The sequence below is a fragment of the Ambystoma mexicanum genome, chromosome 13, assembly GCF_040938575.1.
Source record: "Ambystoma mexicanum isolate Mex_15411 chromosome 13, UKY_AmexF1_1, whole genome shotgun sequence".
NCBI lineage: Eukaryota > Metazoa > Chordata > Amphibia > Caudata > Ambystomatidae > Ambystoma > Ambystoma mexicanum.
Window position 1 is genome coordinate 635,866,820 of NC_090938.1, and position 19,876 is coordinate 635,886,695.

The 19,876-nt window shown below is 47.2% G+C and overlaps 1 protein-coding gene across 1 annotated transcript; it reads right to left on the reverse strand.

Annotated features, from left to right (window-relative positions):
• Nucleotides 1-6,036: 6,036 nt before the first annotated feature.
• Nucleotides 6,037-19,608, reverse strand: CDC6 (cell division cycle 6). Its single transcript, XM_069634574.1, has 12 exons — nucleotides 19,444-19,608; nucleotides 17,626-17,831; nucleotides 15,483-15,761; nucleotides 15,177-15,376; nucleotides 14,864-15,036; nucleotides 14,395-14,501; nucleotides 11,818-11,957; nucleotides 10,682-10,782; nucleotides 9,482-9,546; nucleotides 8,664-8,881; nucleotides 8,225-8,365; nucleotides 6,037-7,060 (listed from the first exon to the last, which is right to left on the reverse strand). Exons 2-12 carry the CDS (start codon nucleotides 17,813-17,815, stop codon nucleotides 6,971-6,973), a joined length of 1,704 nt encoding a protein of 567 aa, XP_069490675.1. The 5' UTR covers nucleotides 17,816-17,831; nucleotides 19,444-19,608; the 3' UTR covers nucleotides 6,037-6,970.
• Nucleotides 19,609-19,876: the final 268 nt, after the last annotated feature.

Sequence of the window (19,876 nt, forward strand, 5' to 3'; positions counted from 1 at the left end):
GCATTTGAATGAAGTTTGAAAAATGATACAAAGAGTCAGGTTAAACTGATGTTACCCCCCTCTCATTGTTTACAGAAATGTACTAATAAAAGAACTCATAAAAATGATACAAAATGAAAGATGAATTAATAAGAGATATGTTTACTCAATAAGGAACTTAGGTGAGTACAACCATTAGGCTAATCAGAGTTGCTCACCCAACACACCACCACTTTATTAAAATAATTTTAAAAATAACTCATTCATTTTTTTTTTACTTTCCTTCATATTCTCTTTATTTAGCATCTCTCCTGATGAACCACGAACATAAGACGTGGGAAACACGTGTTGAGAGGCAAAAAAACTATCAAAAAACTATCAGTTTGTGAATTAATGTTTGGAAAAAAGGATATTGCAGGCTATTAATGCAAAAAATAAAAATTACTAAAAAGTGAACAAGCTGGTGCGACGGATATATTATTTTGCCTGAAGCGCAATCCACAAGTGTTTTCCAAAAAGAAAATAGCATCTCAGTGTAGATGAAGCCCTGGCCTTGGCAAGCCCTTCCTTGCAGTCTGCCGGGAGATCGTAGCCACCAAACTAACGCTGCAGGAGCCAGGCCTGCACGTTCAGCGACTCTGGGTCATGGTGCATAATCACGTCTCCTTCCCTGGCGAGATCTGCGTCTGCCGGAAGCTTGACTGTGCTGACCTGTCCAGAAGGTCCGGGTACCATATCTGCCTCGGCCACATCAATGGGTCAAAGATCATCCTGCACCAGGACCGTCTGAGTTGATTGATGAGTCGCAGAAGCAAAAGGGGGGGGAAAACGCATAAAGGAACAGGCCGTCCCAAGGGAAGGACAATGCATCCTCATGCTCCCCGGCTGGGGAACCTGCTGGCGAACCTCCGGCACTTGGTGTTTGTCGCCGTCACAAACAGATCAATCTGGGGATTGCTCAATCGTCGGAATAGTAGATCCACTTGTCCCTGTCTAAGCTCCCACTCGTGGCACAAGCGCAGTTCCCTGCTGAGAGTCTACCACAGTGTTCTTCACTCCTGCCAGATGAAATGGGACGAGGAACATCTCCTGAGCGACGGCCCATTGCCATAGGTCCTGCATTTCTTTGGAGAGCACTGGGGATCTGGTGCCCTCCTGCTCCCAGATGTAAAACATTGGTGTCTGAAAACCCACACCACTTTGCCCTCGAGTGACGGAAGGAAAGACTTGAGGGCCCAAAACATGGACCGTACCTACAGACCATTGATGTGCAACGACTTCTCTGGTAGCCATAGGCCTCTTGTGTGGAGACCAGTGTGTGCACCCCATCCCTCCAGGGATGCATCCGTCATGACCGTCTCGTGGTGCAGCGGGTCTCGAAATCTCCACCCGCCGACAGATAGACACCCCACCACCAAATTGCTCGACGGAAACTCTCCTCTAGAGTGATCTTGTCCTCCAAGATTCCAGATACCTGGATCCATCAGGCGGAGGAACTCCTGCAGCAGTCGCATCCGCAGCCTGCACAGGCGCACAAGGTAAACTCACGACATGCAGAGAAGGGACTTGATGGACCTCACCCATGCGATCTTCAGAGTCAACATCCGTTGTACCTTGCCCAGGATGGCCGCCATTCTCTCCTCCGATGGGGACACCAGACATGACACTGTTGAGCCAGGACCCCAGAAACAGCACTTTCTGCAATGGCACCAAGCAGGACTTCGCAAAGTTTATCGAGAACCCTAGTTCCGTGAGTGTTTCAACGGCAGTCTCCCGCGACTTCACTCGGATGAGCCAATCGTCCAGGTAGGGGTGGACGTGGATCCCCTGCAGGCGTAACTGCGCCACCACTGGTGCCAGACACTTGGTGAAAACCCTTGGTGCAGACTTCAATCCGAAGGGAAGGGCATTGAATTGGTAATGCTGCCCTTGGACCGCAAAGCGCAGAAACGCGGTGTCCCTTAGAGTGGGATGTGCAAATAGGCGTCCTATAGGTCCAGTGATGACAGGTAATCCCCTTCCAGTTGTCCCAGAAAGTGCTGAAGGGTGACCAATCCAAAACTTCTGGGACCTGATGTACTTGTTGAGGCGGCAGAGGTCTAGTATGGGTCTCCAACAGCCAGTCTTCTTTCTGACGAGGAAGTACCTGGAGTACACGCCTTTTAGGGATGAGTTCCATCGCGTCCTTCAACATGGCCCGTACCTCCAGCAGAAGTTGAGGGACGTGGTTTTCCTTCCTGGCCACTGGTGGAATGTGCAAGCACTTAATTCCAGGGTGTGCCCCGACCAGGGCATCCAGCACCCAACAGTTGGTGGAGATGGACTTCCACACGCTGACTAAGTTCGCCAGCCAGCCACTGGGGGTGCGGGTGGGGACCAGACGTGGCCAGTTCAATCCTGCTTCGCCGTGGGGGCACCACCATGGCGACGGCAGCTACCTCCTCCGGACTTGCTGCGGCCCCTGTAGACTTCCTAAGCCGACAAGCGGGCGGCTGTAGGGCGAGCTGCTACCGAAAACTGGAGTATCCCTGGGCCTTTCCTCCGGAGGCATGAAAAGGACAGCCATTGCTGCTGGAGCGTGCCTATGGAGGCAAACGATGTTGCCCATCTGACGGAAGCCTGTGCCGGCAATGCCTGTGGCCAACATGATGGCATGGTCTGATGTCACCTCGCCTTCCTTCGGATTTCCAGCGCCTCTGCTCTCTTGTCGTTGGGAACGAAGTCCAGGAGGGGAGCGATCTTGGACAGCTCCCTGTCATAATGGGCCAGGATGGCTAAAGCATTGTCCGCCTTGATCGCCCCATGGTGTCTAGTTTCTTTACCTCACCATCCAGGGGGGCTAGGGGGGAAGGGACGTCGATGCAGAGGATCCGGAAGACTTCTTCGCTGCTGCAGAGATTAGAGTCCCGTTGGGATCTGAGACACTTGGGTGTAGAGTCTGGCACCCTGCATGTCTTCTCATACCGGTCCCTTCCTCGCCGGGGCAGAGTTCGGGTTCTTCATGAGGGACAGCCCCTCGTCCCAAATGTCGTCCAACAGAGGGATAGAAAGTACAGTCTTCCTCTTGGCCTCCCGGCGCTGGTATAGGAAAGTTTCCTTCTCGGGGGCCAGTTGAAACCTCTGAGGCCCTAGCAATCATGGCATGGAAGGAGCCAATCTCGTCTGGTGGCCCATGGGATATTGTTAAATGTGCCGCCTTCCAATTCAAAGCTAGCTACATTCCAGGAGTATAAAGGGACTCCGACAATCAGTAATGGGGAAGACAAGTCGAGGGCATTAATCATAGCGGATGAATTGTTGTCTACTCATGAAAACGAGTAGATAATATTCATAGCCCTGGAACAGGGAATCAATCCCACAAGTAATCTAACACTCAGATTTTTCCAGTGAAAAACACCAGGACATTGACTTAGATTCGTTTAGAACTTGAGAGCAATACATGCAGTAGTAATACCATCATTCCCAGTTGTGCCAAATCTGGCCACCAGTCTCCCCTACATTCCCTCCAGAAGACACCCACTTCACAGTAGATGTATGTGCACCATGCTTTCCTCTACCCACATCTGTTTGCTTTTTTGCAAAAAGGATTTCAGTACACCTGTACCAGTTCACCACATGACATGGGAGGCATCTCCTCCTACCCTCTTTTCAGAACAGTTAAATGATCCAAATGACAAAACCATCTGTAAAGTCAATGCTAGTCCACTGCGTGACTGAAACGCAGGGCCGAAGAGCCCTCAACATCTCAGCTGCTGTCTTTCCTTCTACTGCATTTACTTGGCTGACCCACTAATTGATGGCTGCACCTCCGTTCTCAGCACTTAGCCTGAACACTTCAACATGAGCATCAACGCACCTTAGCCCTCACCCCTCTGCACTTAGTGTCTCTCCCAGTCGCTCGGTTCTCAATATTTGTACTATTAATGCAATTTATATTCTTGTCCTCCCCAGTCTGCCCTGTGGGAGCTTTGAAACAGTTTCTAATTGTATAAGTGCCTACCAGTGAAAATGCAGAAGAGGACGGTGGACCTACATCCCTCACCCAAGGAGATTGTCGATTTCTAGCGATCTGTGCAGTTGCAAAGAATTACCAAATATGAAAATATTCATGGCTGGATAAATCTAAATTGGAAGGCATCGGAGCAAAAACTGGCACCCAAAGAGCGGTTGCTTTTTCACTGCATCTTCCTGTTCAATGGCAACAGTTCAGGGTTTAATACAAGGATTGTAGAAAACACAGTAGCAACACCAGCCTATTAGGGCATTTTTTATGATGCTACGTTCCCATTTGGCAAGAGCACATTTCTGCCAAGCAGAAGACAGATTCCAACCACTTGGTCATCACCTAATGGATTTTATCATAAGTTTAAGAGAGCAACCAATGAAATGCTTAAACGGTGGGGGATTTGGCCTGCTGCAGCCAGTCATGAAGCGAAAGCCCATCTTCACTTCCATAAGGAGCGGTTAAGTTTTACTTTGCTGCTCGCTCCTCCTCAATAGACTCCCACACAGTCTCATTCTGCTCATTGTTTCTACCAATGGCCCCAATCGGCTTGTCAGTGCAGTCTTGAAGATTAAAACACAATTATGCATTCCCATGAGACATGCAGCATCCACCTCTCAGAAGACTAGAACTTAAAACGAAAGCTCACTCTCAGCTGGTCTTCTGTCACGTCCAGCTAAGGCACACTTGGAACCTGGGGGATGGAGACTGAACATTGAGAAAGGGAAAAAGTCTCCATAGATCTCGCCTAGTAAGAGCAGCACAGCTTTAAGGGATCTGGGGACAAATGGTGAAGCAAGATCCCAGGGCAGATCTTGTGATGGCCAAGCTATTTCCAGAGGTGACCTCACAGCCATTGGCAGTCCAATAGGATCTCAGGGTACATGGACATGAAGAGCCAAAAATGTAAGAGGACAGTTGTACAAAGAGAAACGTGTACACAAATACCAAGTGAAGCTTGAGTCGTTATTGGGGCACAGTAGTAACAGCTTCACGCACATTGACAAGGGAGACAGTTGAGACATCCTGTGTCAAAGGATGACTCCTCCATTGTGAAAGTTACGTTGACAGCATCCTCTGCCTCCCCCCATTAAAGAGCAATAGCTGTACAACGCTAACATTTGTACACGGGCCTTCTGTAGCGGCCAGCTAAACTAGTGAAAACTACCTGGAGAATTGCCAAACCCATCACTCAACTGCTACCAGTCACCCAGGATAATAGGAGTACTTGTGCAAAAGCAAAAGTTGGACCCCATGCCTACATGTAGGCACAGGACCATATAAACAGGTGGCATTCAGGACCTAATGTCCAAAGCAGCCAGCCGAGTTTTGCTGGCCCATCACTCTAGCAGAAATAATGTATTTGCAGGCAAACACCCACTGACAATTACCCACCATTAGACTCAAGACTAACTGCTATATATGATGCAGGACCTAGAAGTGTCAATGTGCACCCTGTAGGTTTGCAACCCTTAAAAGCAGAGTGGTACCCACTGCAAGCCACAGCCTGGTCTAGGGTTAAGCAGGCAGTTTGTAATAAAAGGCCCAAGTACCAATGCAATACTGCCACCCAACAGTCTCACATAAGCAGAACTACTGGTGGCCAGAGTAAAGCGGGTAGCATGTTGGAGACTGGAAAAGGCAGAGCCCAACCAACCATGCCGTACATGCCACTTTCTCAAAGCCCTACTTTCCAAGCATAAGTATTTCATTTCGCTAATTTTCCAGGTTCCTTTTTTTCCTGAAAAGGGGCTGGTACACTGAAATATGATTGACATGGCCTGCCTGATTCTCTTTCATGGGCATGGCCAAATTACTGGGACCAATCTCTATAGAATAGCCACATGGTGGTACCAATCTAAATCCAGAGGTACGCCACAGTTTGGGACTTGCTAGAATTTAGCCAGAAACCCACCACTCTACATAACTACACTGATGAGCATCTAAAGACATCTTACACAGACTAATCCAAAACCTCAAATAGGACTTCAGTCTATTAAAAAGGACCTACCCTAATGCAGACTTACATTAAGGAGGTGATGAACAATTGGAAATACACTTTTAAAATATTTATTTTAAAAGAATGAAGCAATGGTAAAACAAATCATTTTATGCATGCCTGAGTAAAATAAACATACCCCTAAAGTTTCTATAATTGAAACATTACGTACCTCGTAGATACACAACATCTGCTATGGTGGGATAGCAAATCAAGGAAAAATGGAATTGTGAACTATAAACATAGTTGAGACAGATTCATGCTTGGCTAAATATTCACTGGTTGAGTGTATAAACCACCCTGCAATGCCCAGAACATTTGCCCAAAACACCCCCCCACCCCATGAACTAAGCCGGGGTTGCCATAGCCCAACCTACAAACCTCACTTGGCCTGCCCACATTTGTTACTGTCCCAATAACATGACCTTCCAAAAAACACCATGTACAAAACATGTCTACTGTATATAGTGGGCCAACACTGCAGTAGTTTGTTTAAAAGAAGTAAAAAAAGCCAAAGTAAAGCCTGTGGCGTTACAAAAGCAGTTCATGAATGCAATAAAAAGTGCAGAGCATATTCCACTGAACGAGACAAAATAAAGTACTCCGATGGGATTAAAAATAAATAAAAAGGCAGTCTTTGAAACAGTCTTGTGAAAATATTCTTAAAAGTAAAGATGTTCTGTTGTCAAGACCCCGAAAGGAAAATTTTCAAGAGTCAAGTTAAAATGTGCCAGGATAAGAATGTTACCGATTTTCCATAGGCACTGTTAAAAGAAAAAAATGTTTTAAAAGCCCAGCTCAACAAGTCTTTTGCAGAAGTCCGAGAATCTTCCAGATGTGTTTAGACTAAACGAGTCCATGTTAAAAGAAGCAGTTGCCGAACATGGGGAAAACTCCAGCCGCTTAACAGGGCCACCCAATTGGAATGGGTCAAGTCTCCCTATCAAAAACACTGCACATCCACATTTCATGTTGGGCAATCACGGGTCTTAGGCCAGTCCACCGTGCAAGATGTTTCCGACCAATGCCTTATCCTTCAGGGAGTGCTCCACGTCTCGCTCTTCTATTTTCAGACAAATCTGTAAAGAAAGACAGAGGTTCAGCTCCCAGCACACCAGTACAGTGAAGCCTACGAAAGGCAGTCAAACTAATAAAAAAGTGGTACAGGGCGAAAAGAAAAAAAAAGTCACGTCACGTGGCAGATCCTATACAAGTTCCAAGAGCAGCACACAGAAGACATGCTAGAATTTCATTCTGTGCATCCTTCAGTGGACGCCATGTATGATGCTGATGAAACCAGAAATTGAAAGGGTGTATACTGCTTGGGTACTAGTTGAAGATTTTGCGCATGAGCCAACATAAGTGATACATGGCGCGTGCTTCAGTAGAAGGCGCTACGAACATACGTGTTGTACTACAGACTCTTGGGCAACCGATTCGGAGGACCAGATACGTTTAAAAAAAAAAAGACCTAATCAGTAAGAGCATAATATAGAGTCACGCATGCAAGACAGGCCCCAATCGAGGCCCAGGCGTTGTGCGTGAATAACCTTCACAGGCCAGACCCATCACTGTGCTAATGCTACCTTGGTATAATGGAACACTGGACGCATGAGGGGGCTGGTGATCTAATTTACAATCGCCCTTTGGAAAGTGCAGTACAGGCCACTATTTTTGGGGCAGTGTTGTGTTATTTAACCCTCCCTCGATCAAACTTTTCTCATGGTTTAGTCATCTTCTCACCCACTTTTAATTGGACCTTGATAGATCTGCGTTATAGGCAATTTTAAAATGTGTGAAGCAATAATGAAAAGGCATTTCAAGCAGCATGCAAAATTACAGCATCCAGAAAGGGATTATGCGTTTTCAGCCGCAACTGTTACATAAACGACATTAGTTCAACAGGACTTGATAGCCAACTACCGAGTGAGTTTATCCCAACACACCTCACAGTAATGAAAGTAATGAACTCAGGAGTACTAGGTTGCTGGTACTTTTTCTGCTCGAGACAAATCACGAGCAGGAGAACTGTGTGTAACACTTAGAGGAAACACCTTGTGGGAGGGTGTTGGGGGGGCGTGGGGTGACTGCTCTGAATTTAGTAAGCAGGGCTAGTTGAGGAGTTGGATTAAAACTGTTATTAAGCTTAACATGCTCCTGTAATGTTTATGATCTGAATTTTAATAACGACAAAACATTTATGAAATTATAATAGCTAAAAAAATAAGTAGCCTGTGTTCTACCTTTGTGAGCCTGGCTTCCTTCGATTTCTTTAATCCCAGAATTCCCCGAGACTCCAGGAGACTGGAAAGGGACAGGCATTCGGACTGTCCCACGGCGGGCACCTGCTGCTTCCGACAGACTTTGGAGTACGCTTCATGCAACTAAATAAGCAGAACTGCGTTACAAGGAACAAAGCAACAACGAGATCCATGTCGCAACTACACGCACGAGGGCATTCCAGGGTCATTTATGGCAACTGACGTCAGCCTGCTGGTCTCAACTGGACGCACGTAAACACGCATAACCTGAAAACCATAGCTTTTACGCAAATAAAGCAAACGAAAGACCACTTCCAAGGTGCAGAAAACAGATGTAAAAAAGGTCTTCTCAACATACGCCAAGTGGTAACATGGTAGCACAAGAATACAACTAATGTATACATGTAATAATTGCGCTTACCTTCCCAAGTGTCACTTCCTTTACTTTGGACTGCCTGGTCATCATCAACAGAGTGCAGACCAGGAGCTTCTGCTGCAGGGGGAAGGAGTCATCTGCACCCCCAGAGTTACTGGAGGTCATTCTGTCACCATACACATCAGAAATCACACGCGAGATGTGGGGCAGGCTGACGCGTTTGGGAACAAGGGACACTGGTGAAGCTTTTGTGGGAGATTTGCCTACAAGTGTGGAGGAAAAAAAAAAGTTAATCTTCCATATAATGAAGAAGGGTGGCTGCATAAGTCCATAACACGCAGGTGTCCAAGTAGTTACACCTGCCAACTGTATGCACCCCGGTGTCAGACATCAATCAAAAGCATGGATATGGAGTGCACAGGGAGTGGGTGGAGCAGGCATGTACAAAAGGATCTTCGAAAAACAGCCCTGCTTAGAAGGCTGACAGGAAAGACGGGGCTCATTTGATTAGCCAAATCCCTGCAACCAGTTATGGTCCAACTTCGGCAAAGTAGTAAAGCGTCCCAAAACATTCCCGGCCTTATGGTTATAAGAAGTGCCACCCTTTTATAGGGCCAGAAAAGCAAAGTAGATTGTTGAACGTGTCCTGGAGTAAACTATATGGGTCCATCCATGCATAGATGGCCTAGATAAATGCAGATGTATAGACACTATGGGAAGCCCGCAATTTTCAAAAAGCAACTCTTGAGGATGCAGTTTCCGATCCAGCACTGGCAAAACCCAAAGAGAAAACTAGAGGAAACCAGCTCATGAGGTTACTGATGCAAAAGGGCTCCAAGTAGCAACTACAAGAGCCCACTTACATTCAGAGAGCGGTTTCAGAAGAGTTTGACTTCGGACATCTGACTCCACGATCTCCACTGCACGCCTAAAAACAAAAATAAAAAGGGGGGCTTTAGAGAAAAATCACTTGATGCCAGGGGCTGTACAAACAAATTTGCAAACGTGAAATGGAGGTACATAGTGTAGCAAGTAGTTACCAGTGGTGTATCCTTTATTTTTTTGTTGAGGGGTGGTTCCAGAGAAACACTACCCTCGGCTCCTGTTGAAATTTCACCAGAGCCCTGTCAATCTTACAGCTTTTTATACTTGCATTACTGCATATTGCAGACCAAACTATTATAGAAAAAAGTTATTGCAATATTAGTTAATCCAACACATTCAATCATCGGTCATTCAAACTACAATACTGTTAACAAAGTGCGTTTTCAAAAAGGGGGCGGAGGGGGTTAGTAAAAGTGCTTTTTATAGAGCGCAAAGAGATTGGCGCTTGCTATTGCAAGCCTTAACCTGGGTTATGATGGTTCATTAAAGCATTGACATTTTTAGATAATCGACTGCCCATGCGATTTTTTTTTTGCAAAATGTAGCCTTTGTATAATAGATCTCTCAACTACTGTACCTAGAGGTATGTGTTTGGTTAATGGTCTACACATCTGATATCCGTGTGGCATAAACATGCCAACCATGGCGCAAGCAGCCTCGCGTGGCCAAACTCTCTGTACAGATAGACAGTGCAAGTCTCCTAGTGCACAGGACGCCTCTTCATCTCAGGGTGCAAGTCGATGCTTGCCAATAATCAGCCATGCCCGCATGAACCCTTGCAGATAAAGCAGAGTGCGTTTGTGGTAACCACACTCCATGTGGGGGTGGAGGGCAGGCTTCTGCATTTTCGCTCCATTCAAGCACAATTAGGATACAAACAGCAGGGACAGAAGATAAACACCCCAGGAGTAGGTCTGCTAATGGAAAAGCGAAGACCCTGCATTTAATACAAATTCAATGAACGCAAATTGGCAATCCCGGCAGGATGCCTTGTATTCCCACTGCAAGCAAGCGACGGATCATTTTAATGTCAGCCACTTACTGGGGTATTAGGCAGCTCATCCCAACTTGGCAGAAGTTTCCCCCCAAAACACACCAGGCGGTCTGTTAAAAACACATTTCACTTGCAATGTAATGAATAATTAAAAGTAGAACTTATTCGGAAATGCTAATATTACCTGCATACATCCAGCGCTTTACGAGCATCGCCAGACACAGCTGAAACTTTCCTGGCACAGAACTGGATGGCAGCATTGTCAAGCACCTGCTCACCGGACACCTGAAGAGAAACAAAGCAGAGGGAACAGATATGAGTACTCGGAAGTTGGGAAACTGGGTTGGTGCACAAAATATTCCAAGTGCCAAAACATCAAGGGAGGGTGCGACCGGATGCACGTTGATCGCATTAACAAATGCCACAGCGAAAAGTTGAAATGCCTTCCAACCCAGTTAAAGACGCACCCATCACCTGCAGCTCACTTGGATCATTTTGTTCTGAGGGAATTAACCAGCGTTAGAGTGCCCTCAAATAATGTCTTTGCTGGTGCAGAATGGCAAGCCATTTATCACATGAATGTGTGAAGGCATCAAGAGAACTTGCTGCTCAGTTCTACTCTGAGGGCAAACTATATAAGCTTTATAGGACTGACCAGGCTGCAGCACATCGGTTTATAACATTAGTTATTGTGCCAAGTTACACACACTTCCCCTTCACATACTCAGGGTGCTAGGTCTCAGTCTCACAGCGACTCTTGACATGGAATACAAATACCGACAATGCGCAGGTTTACATACCTCGCCCCCCACCACTACTCCCCATCACCACTCGATCGTCGCATGTCCAAGTTCTTTGGGTCACTCAGGGGCTAGACGCCTTTTAAGGCCTCGCAGGTTCTCTCAGCCTCTCGACATGGCAGAAACTACGAGCCTGTTGCAGGTTCCATCGCTCACAACACAAGTTAAAAGGTTCCCTGCTCAACTCCAGATGGATGACACCAAGTGTGCCATTAGCAGGGGCAGGGAATTCTAGCTTGGGCTCCCAACCAAGCCCACATTTCTAGCCCTTGCAAGTCATTAACTATGGAAAAGGCACTGCATCTTGGGAGGGGGGGGGGGGTTCATGACGTTTCCCCCAAATAAATCAATACACACCCATCACTACCCTGCATATGCTCTACCCCCCCCTATTGTGAGAGAGCGCCCAGACACAAGGCCGGGCCTTACATGTTGGCCAACAATTTGAGCCGTGCCATCCCCTCAGAATTTAGCAACAGGGTGTACACCCATGCCAAGCAAGGCGGATAAGAACCAGTACCTGCTTCAGCCTCTCCTGCAAAATGGTGGCAATCTGATCTTTAGTGTATGGCGGGAAATTGAGCAGCTGTGGTTTACACTTGGGTCTGGCCTGAAGCCTGGGAAGGATTCGATCTGTGAAATCCAGAGCATTGGCAATGCCTGCAAAGAAAGGAGGGCACACCTTTAAATATACATACATTTGTAAAGAGCCTGCATCAGAGATGCAATATCAATCTGGGCATTACGTGCACAAGCCATACACAATCAGAAGGCGAAGTCACATTGCGAGAAGCCCTGTCAAGTGGGGCAGTGCTCATCATGGAAGGGCTTGGAGCCAATAGCGCAATGTTACATTAAAAACCTAGATGGATTTTATTGCAACAGTGCCTTAAATCTAGGGTGGCAGCGGCTCCATGATGGCTCAGGGCCAACACGGTTGCTTTGGAATCAAGATGACACATGGCAACCCTGGTTGGAATCACAGTTCCGTGCTCACTGATCTCTGCTACTACACGTGTAAAAGAGTAAGTACAAAATAAGTTTATGCACAGGTGGGATCAGAACACGTTCTGTTGGGAGAATCTTGGCTGCTAGATTAACAACCACGTGCACACGATCCAAAGAGCAAAGGATGTTTCATTATTTGTAGTGCGCCCCAGGGAGCAAGGGCAACAGAGATATTCTCAGCTTGGTTACAATGCTGTACAGAATTTACAAGTTAATACAGAGGTAGTATAGGTGCAGGTGCGAGACGGGTGCATTAACAATATACAAAATGAACATAGGAGGCAAGGATCGGAGGTTACCAGTCATTTTCCTTCACCCAGCGGATGTAGTTACACCTGAAGTGAGGGTAGGTTTGGGGTATTGTTCGAGAGAGGCAGGGAATTCCAGTGTAGGGCCGCTTTCACCTGGAACCGATTCCCTCCAGTTTTGGATGGAATGAATTGGGGAACTGTGAGAAGATTGGAGTTTGCTGATCTGTTGGGGGTGTAACTCATGAATCTGTATATAAGATAGCGAGGGGCTTCACTGAGGAATTAGTGCACGAGTGAGGCTACATTTAGCAAGATTTTGTCAGTAGTAGTAAGCCAGTCGTTTACCCTCCTGGTGTTAGTGATGTTCTTTTTTGGGGATGCTCAAAGCTGCTCGGAGAGCATTATTTTGCAGAATATTTGTTGGCTATGACGTAGAGGGCATTACAGTAATCCAATTTGGATAGGACAAGGGCTAATGCTAGGGTAATGGAGCCGTCAGTAGAGAGGAAAGGTTTGGCTGCTCTGATTAGTTTGCAGGTGTAAGCTGTAGAGGGTGCCATGACGCTCACCTGTTTGTGGAAGGAGAGGATGGAGTCAAGTTAGAAACCCAAAGTTTTAACTTCCTTGGCCACATTAATCAAGTTACCATCTATGATAAAGCTAGAGTATTTGTGGTGGTTTGTTTAGGTTAAGGGCGGTGCCCAAGATGAGCCCAGTCTTGTCATCATTCAGGCATAGACTGAGCGGCCATCAATGCCTGTTTGAGGTACACTTTGTACACCAAGGCCAAATCCTTGTCATAATCTCTAGTTAAAGGGATGAGGATCTGGGTAACCTCATAGTTGGTGTAGGTGATACCCAGACGGTTGAGATTGTTGAAAATGGGCTTCGTAAACACATTGTACAGAGTGGGGGAGACGCATGAACCTGGAGGGACCCCACATGTGATCAGGATAGTATCAGCGGAGAAGACATGCATGGACCTGTTGCTGAGAATGATTGAATCCAGCCAATGGCCTCTTGCGAAAAATGGGCTGCCAAGTTGGTGGTTAGAGTATTTTATGGTCCACTAAGTCAAATGCTGCTGAAAGGTCAAGTAGAAGTAGTAGGGCTGTCTTCCTGTTGTCTCTATGGGTGTCAATTTGGGCCTTAAGGTCAATGAGTGCTGTCTCAGTCCCATGTTGTGGTCTGAACCCCGATTGTCGGATTCCCAGGAGGTGATTTTTCTTCAAGGTATTGCTGTATTTGGAGATGGGCTGTCTGGTCTAGAATTTCGACCAGGAGGGGGGCGGTAGTGATGGGTATGTGGGCATAGACAGGTCTATGGAGGGTTTTTGAGAAGGGGGAGAATCCAGGACTCTGAGGTTACTGGGGATGGTGCCCGAGGAGGAGTAGATTAGTTTGGTGATAAATGGTGAGAGGTCTCCGGCAGTGCCTTTGATAATTTGTGCAGGGCAGGGGACACCTTAGCAGTTTGAGGGTGAGGATAATGTGAAAGGACTAAGGTATGCATAATTATGCATCTGCCTATAACTCGCCATCCATTACAACCAGCCGATGCTCGTGTGGGTTTGAAATGCAATAAACACATAGCCCTGACCTCCAAGACTAGATACAATCGTTCTTACACTAGAAACTAAATCATTGTGTTACTTTTGCAAAACGTCACAAGCACAACGTATTCGTCCTTAAGAAATGCCAACCCCATCACCCCAAAAACATCTGCCTCCATGGGTTACACTAAAATTCACTGATGCATCAATAAGAGTTCTGAATGGTTTGCCTCGTGTTACACATTTGTAATAGCAAAAAAAATTAGACCAAGACTGCAAACTCACCGACGAGCACCATTCTTGAGTGCGACAGCCAGGGCCACTCAAATACAGTGTACAGCACATCCTGGCCTTTGCTGTCAAGCTGATCCATCTCATCCAAGACCAGCAAACTGAGGAAATGAAAAACACCCGTTAAACGTGCAAGCCCGTTTCTTTGCATTCAAAATGTGTACCATTTCTAGGATCCAACGTGGTTCAATGGGAAACTGCAAGATGGCCGCCTCAGAATGGGAGTTTTATCATAGTATCAAAGCAGGAGAACCAGGGGTGCATAGACTGGCTAAGTGCAGGCAGAAGCCGCCAGGTATGGTTCCACAAATAGCCAGAGGCATGCAACTACTATATGCTGGCTACATTTTAAGGATGGTTCCTTGTGCCACACAAAAGGATCAAGCGAACAAGGAGAGGGGTACACGCCAGAGGTAATGTATAGGACCACTCAAACCACCCAAGTTGGAAAATCAACACATACACCATAGGCCCTTCAGCAGTCAACTGTTTCTCCAGCTTCCTCGTGATGTCTTTGCCTGCTAGGGCCTCCTTCCCGTCCTCCGCCAGACCATCTGCGATAACATGGAACACCCCCTGCGAGCTCCGCAAGGACATGCAGTTAATAAAGATGGTCCTACAACCAGCTAGTTCATTCTGAAAGAAAAAAAAATAGAACAGCAGGCTTTGCTATACCATTCAAAGGAAGGAATGCAGAAGAAAAATAATATTGGATTCTACAACCATTCAACACCACACGGACCAAGTATCGACAAATGCGAGACAAGGCCAAGTACCTTAGAATCCTGCAGAATTCTTCTGAAACATGCTGTTTTTCCTGTGCCTGGGGCCCCAGAAATGTAGAGGCTGCCAGGCTTTGTACCAGAGATGTGTTCTTTTAAGAACTGCCTAATCGCAGCAGTCTCGCCCTCCCTGGCGAGCATGCGATCGGGGACAGCGGTGCTGAAAGCCTGCTTTGCCTGCTGATAGCATGTGCCTGCAGAAGAACAAGACCAATCAGATGACAGCGAGACACAGCAGCTCCAGAGCAAGTTACACACATTTCCTCAAAAGTGCATAAGGTTTGCCATGGCAATACTTACTGTCCTGCTTGAACAGTTTGGTGCACACCGAGGAGCCACTTGGGCGGAAAGGTTGTTTAGAGCTGCTCGGGGTCTCCTGCCCTCTCCGCAACGGTGAGGGTAAGTTTTCATTCTGCCCACTTTTTGCAGGCGACAGATTCCCTGCTGCCACCTCATTCACAGCGAACAGTAAGCGGCGCCCCTTCGGTGACGGTGTATTCTGCATGCAATTCTCCTTTTTGCTTTGTTTCGGCGGCGAGCACTGGGTGGTATTTTGTATGTTGCACAGGTTGTCATCGCCTATTTAAGTAATACAAACAGCAGTGTTACAGGATGCTCTCAACTTGCTTCTGAAACAAAATTCCTTGCTTAGACCTTGTCTCAGCACACCCAAAAAAAAAAACATGGATTTATGCACCAAGTTCATACATTCGAGAGCCAGCATCAACAGGTCAAAAACATTTCCTCTAATACGGCCCACACCCAGCAGGCATGAACTCACCAGTCATTTTAGCAAGACCAGCATAGCAGCCATATGACTAGGCATTTATAACACGCCTACGCACGTCTTTCAAGGCGCAGCGGAGCAAAGCAGGAGAAACAGGGAAGACAGTGATCCTACTAGGCCAGGTGACAGATCGCAGGAGGGGCCGTACATAGGATAGCAGTAAAAATGAAAAGAATAAATAATAAAAAAGGGCAGCCAGCAGGTGGTAAGTGCTAGTAGGGGCTGTTGGGATACTGAAAACAGTCCCTGGGTGCAGGGTTGCCAGTGGAGGTGTGCATGGTGGGGTGGGGGGAGAGGGTCCTGGGTCTGAGATCAGAGGGTATCCAGGTAACCAGTGCAGTTCCAGATTCAGCAAGGGAGATGAGGAGAGAAAGCAGAAGCAAATAGGAAGGGCTTGAGGTGCTTCTGGAACTGGAGATTGTTCTCAAGTTTCAGAGTGGCTGTTCCAAAGGGAGGAACCCAGCCAAAGAAGGATCTACCACCAACTCACTGCTTGGAGAAGTGACTAACCATGAGGAAGTTGGAGGAGGACGAGCGAAGAGCTCGAGAAAGAAGATATTTAGGTAGAGAGTTGACGGTATTGAGACCCCAGAAGACCTTGTGTGCAATGCAGAGGGTCTCCATTGCAGAGATTTCAGTCCTGAGAGATACGATCCCTGGGCGTGAAGCCAAGGACAAGTCTCAGTTCTCTTTTGGATGAATTGCAGAGGGCAGAGAGTGGAGGCAGGCAGATTTAGGAAAAGGCTGTTGCAGCAGTCTAGCCTCCAGAGAACCGGAGCTCTGGAAACAGTGAGCTTCTGGGGAGGGGGATGAGAGAGGAAAGGAAGAATATCTCTGAGGTGCAGCTGGTAGTGTGACTTCTTAGAGAAGTCAGATGTGAGGAGACGGAAAGTGCCGAGTCACAGGTGGGAACAGGAAGAGGGCCAAGAGAGGCCAGCCAGAGACGGGAAAGGAGGGAGCAGGTGTGCTGAGGAGAATCTCGGTCTTACCGGCATTAAGGCAGAGATCATTGGCGGAACACCATTCCTGGATGGCGGACAGTCAGATAACAGGTGGCAGAAGGGAGCATGAAAATGAGTTGTGTCATCCGCATAGCACTGAAAGTTGGGACAGAGCAGCAATGCGATGGGCATGAAGTGCCCGGTATTGGTTGAACAGCCAGTGAAAGAAGTTAGACCCCCTGGGAAACACCACAGGCAGAGAAAGTATCCTAGTTGGACCTGGGAGGGTCGATCAGGGAGGAAGGAGGCCAGTCAAGCAACGGCCTGATCTGTGATACCCAGGTTATCACAGAGTTGATCAGGATGTCTTGGTTGAACACGTCAAAGGCAGAAGAGAGATCAAGTAGGAAGAGGACACATTGGGTGTTGAAGAGTAGGTCTACATACTAGTGGTCACTAAAAGTTAGTGCAAATCTACAGCTCGTCTTCATAGTATTGGGCATATTCCATTATACGCTAATGGTGGCCACTTAAAGCTTAGGGTGGCACAAAGATTTAATCTCAGTGTCAGCTCTTTAAAATACAATTTAGTTTAGGGTTTATGCACTTGGCAGTAGCATGAATCATTCCACTTTATAGTGGAAAGGTACTCTTGGCAAGTTAGAAATGGCTGTACAGTGGTGGGAGAAAACGTAAAATCACAAAGTAAGCTCACCCAAGCGTTTGCGGGGACTAAGAGGAAGCAATTTAGACTGTGGGGAAAGCGGTGTGGGTAGTACTTTGATGACTTCACATGTCCTCTCTTTTGGCTGCAGAGACTTTATTTGGGTCCTGCCGGTCTTCCGCTTGGGGAAATCGATGGAGCTCTGCGACATGACGGTCCCCCGGAGTCTGGTGCGAGGCATGGCAGAGAATTAAAATCTGAAAGCAAAGAGAATAGAATATAATACACGGCAGTCTAATATCTGTATAAACGCCTGGAAAAAATTACAGACTAGTTGTAGTGACACAACAGACGTTTAAGAAGTAAATGACGTAACAGCTCTAATCAGTTATTACACTTCAGTTGTGACTTGACAATGCCTGCTGCTTCTGTCAGCAGAGAAACTAGGATGTCAGCTGTCACTTAAAGCCATGAAACGGTTTTCAGATTCTTTGCACATTAGTTTTCTGTGACAAACTACAAGTGTAATTGACAAGGAACTTTTTATGGTAGTGTGCACTGCTTGAGTTGAACTCCTGGTGAGCAAGAATATGCATCCTTTTAAAGCACTATTTTTCTGCAACACATTAGGAGTTATAGCTTTTGCTTTTTTTATCCACCTTGTATCAGCAAAAGTAAGATGTCTTACATTATAAGATGAGAAGCGTTATTAAATGACAGTGTAGCCAAGTATTATAAGCAACACAATACCCCCTCCCCCTACCATAGATAGAAAGTATATGTTTAACACTGGTGTATAGGCGCGTTATAAATGCCATATATTATCGCAAGGCACCGTGTAGTTGCCCAACTTCATATGTGGTCACTAAACTTCAGTGACTTGCAATATCGGTCGGTACGGCAGGGGGTACGTTAGCCCATATAGAATGCCCACTCAACTTAGAAACGGACAGCAAGGTGGGGACCAGGGATACCGTGATCACTGGTAAACTAAACTTATCTTCAGAACAACGCCCTGTGAGATCAACTGTTAGTACTTGCTGGCGGGGTCAAATACCCCAGTTCACTAGATGCAGCAGTGCCGTCCGGTGCTCAAGTTTTGCCGACCCCCGCTCCCCCCACACACACACAAATTTTGTTCCGTGTGACAACCCCTCCCTGTTCCCAGGAAACATCTACCAGTAACTGCATTAACGGAACGCGTCCACAACGTGTCATTGTGCATTAGTAAGCAGGGTTTGGCGATCCCATACACCCGTTCCAATGCGTGCTGTGGAGCTACACATGATCCCCCCTCCCCCATTCACGAGTGGGGGGTTGCACGCTTGCAGTTTCGGGATCACCCCTCGGGAGTATTTGTCCGCAAGGTTAACCGAGCCTAATCCGAAAGAGTAGCAGCAACCCGTTGCCTTCCAGCCCACCTCCCCCTGATCGGGAAAGCGTGCCTATGCTGAACCCGCGCAAAGTAACTCCGCAAAATGAGCGGAGTGCCTCTAGCCTCGCAAATGCAGGTGGGTGCAGCACACTCACCAACCCCCCGGCCTCTCCAAATACGCATGCCCACGTGCGTTACTCTCTAACACTTCCAACCCCCGGCCCTTCTAAATCCGATTAAAATAATGGGCAGATGCCTCCAGGCCATGCATTGTTAGGGACTGGGCAGAAACAGTGTTAGGTTGACGGGGAGGCTACGCATCGATTTTCTACCCAACCCCCGCATGAGAATAACGATGCAAGTGAAGGCGCCTCATCTAGACGCCGAGCTTCCTTGCACCCAAGCAATTGCCCATCCCATAGAAAAGCAATCACGTACAGATTATCGTGGATAATCCCCAGCGTCTCTTGGCAATGGGGTACCCTCATGCTCACCTGGAGGCTGCAGCGAGCTTGGTTAGGTCTCCGATAGTCTGGACTGCTCTCTCCACTGCGCGCGCTCAGGACCGACTGCGACTGACCAGTTTAAGGCGCCAAATAGCCTTACAAAAAACCTGCGCTCCAGTGTCGAGCTGAAGATGTTGATTGGCTAGATCGTCTGGGCGGGAGACCATAGACGTCTTTCGGTTGGCTGCCAAACGGGACGGAAAAAGTAGGTATCTGATTGGTTCGGAAACCCTTGGCGGTAGGTGTCAACACACCGCCCGATTGGCGCAACAACCCCCCAAGCTACGCCTGTCTCGTGACGTTTTTTGTTGACAGGTGCAGAGCTGCCGAGGACCTTCTCAAACTTGCATGACGTGCATTCAAATTGCGCGCATGCCCAGTGTATGCAAATAGACCACCAGTGGCCATGTTATGGTCAGGC

Bases quoted from the DNA above. Each gene is read 5' to 3' on its own strand.
- CDC6 (XM_069634574.1), bottom strand. From the start codon at position 17,815: ATGCCTCGCACCAGACTCCGGGGGACCGTCATGTCGCAGAGCTCCATC. The intron at 15,762-17,625 runs GTGAGCTTACTT...TTACTTAAATAG, and splicing joins TAGTCCCCGCAAACGCTTGG to GCGATGACAACCTGTGCAAC. The intron at 9,547-10,681 runs GTAATATTAGCA...TTTTGTTTTTAG, and splicing joins AAAGCGCTGGATGTATGCAG to GCGTGCAGTGGAGATCGTGG.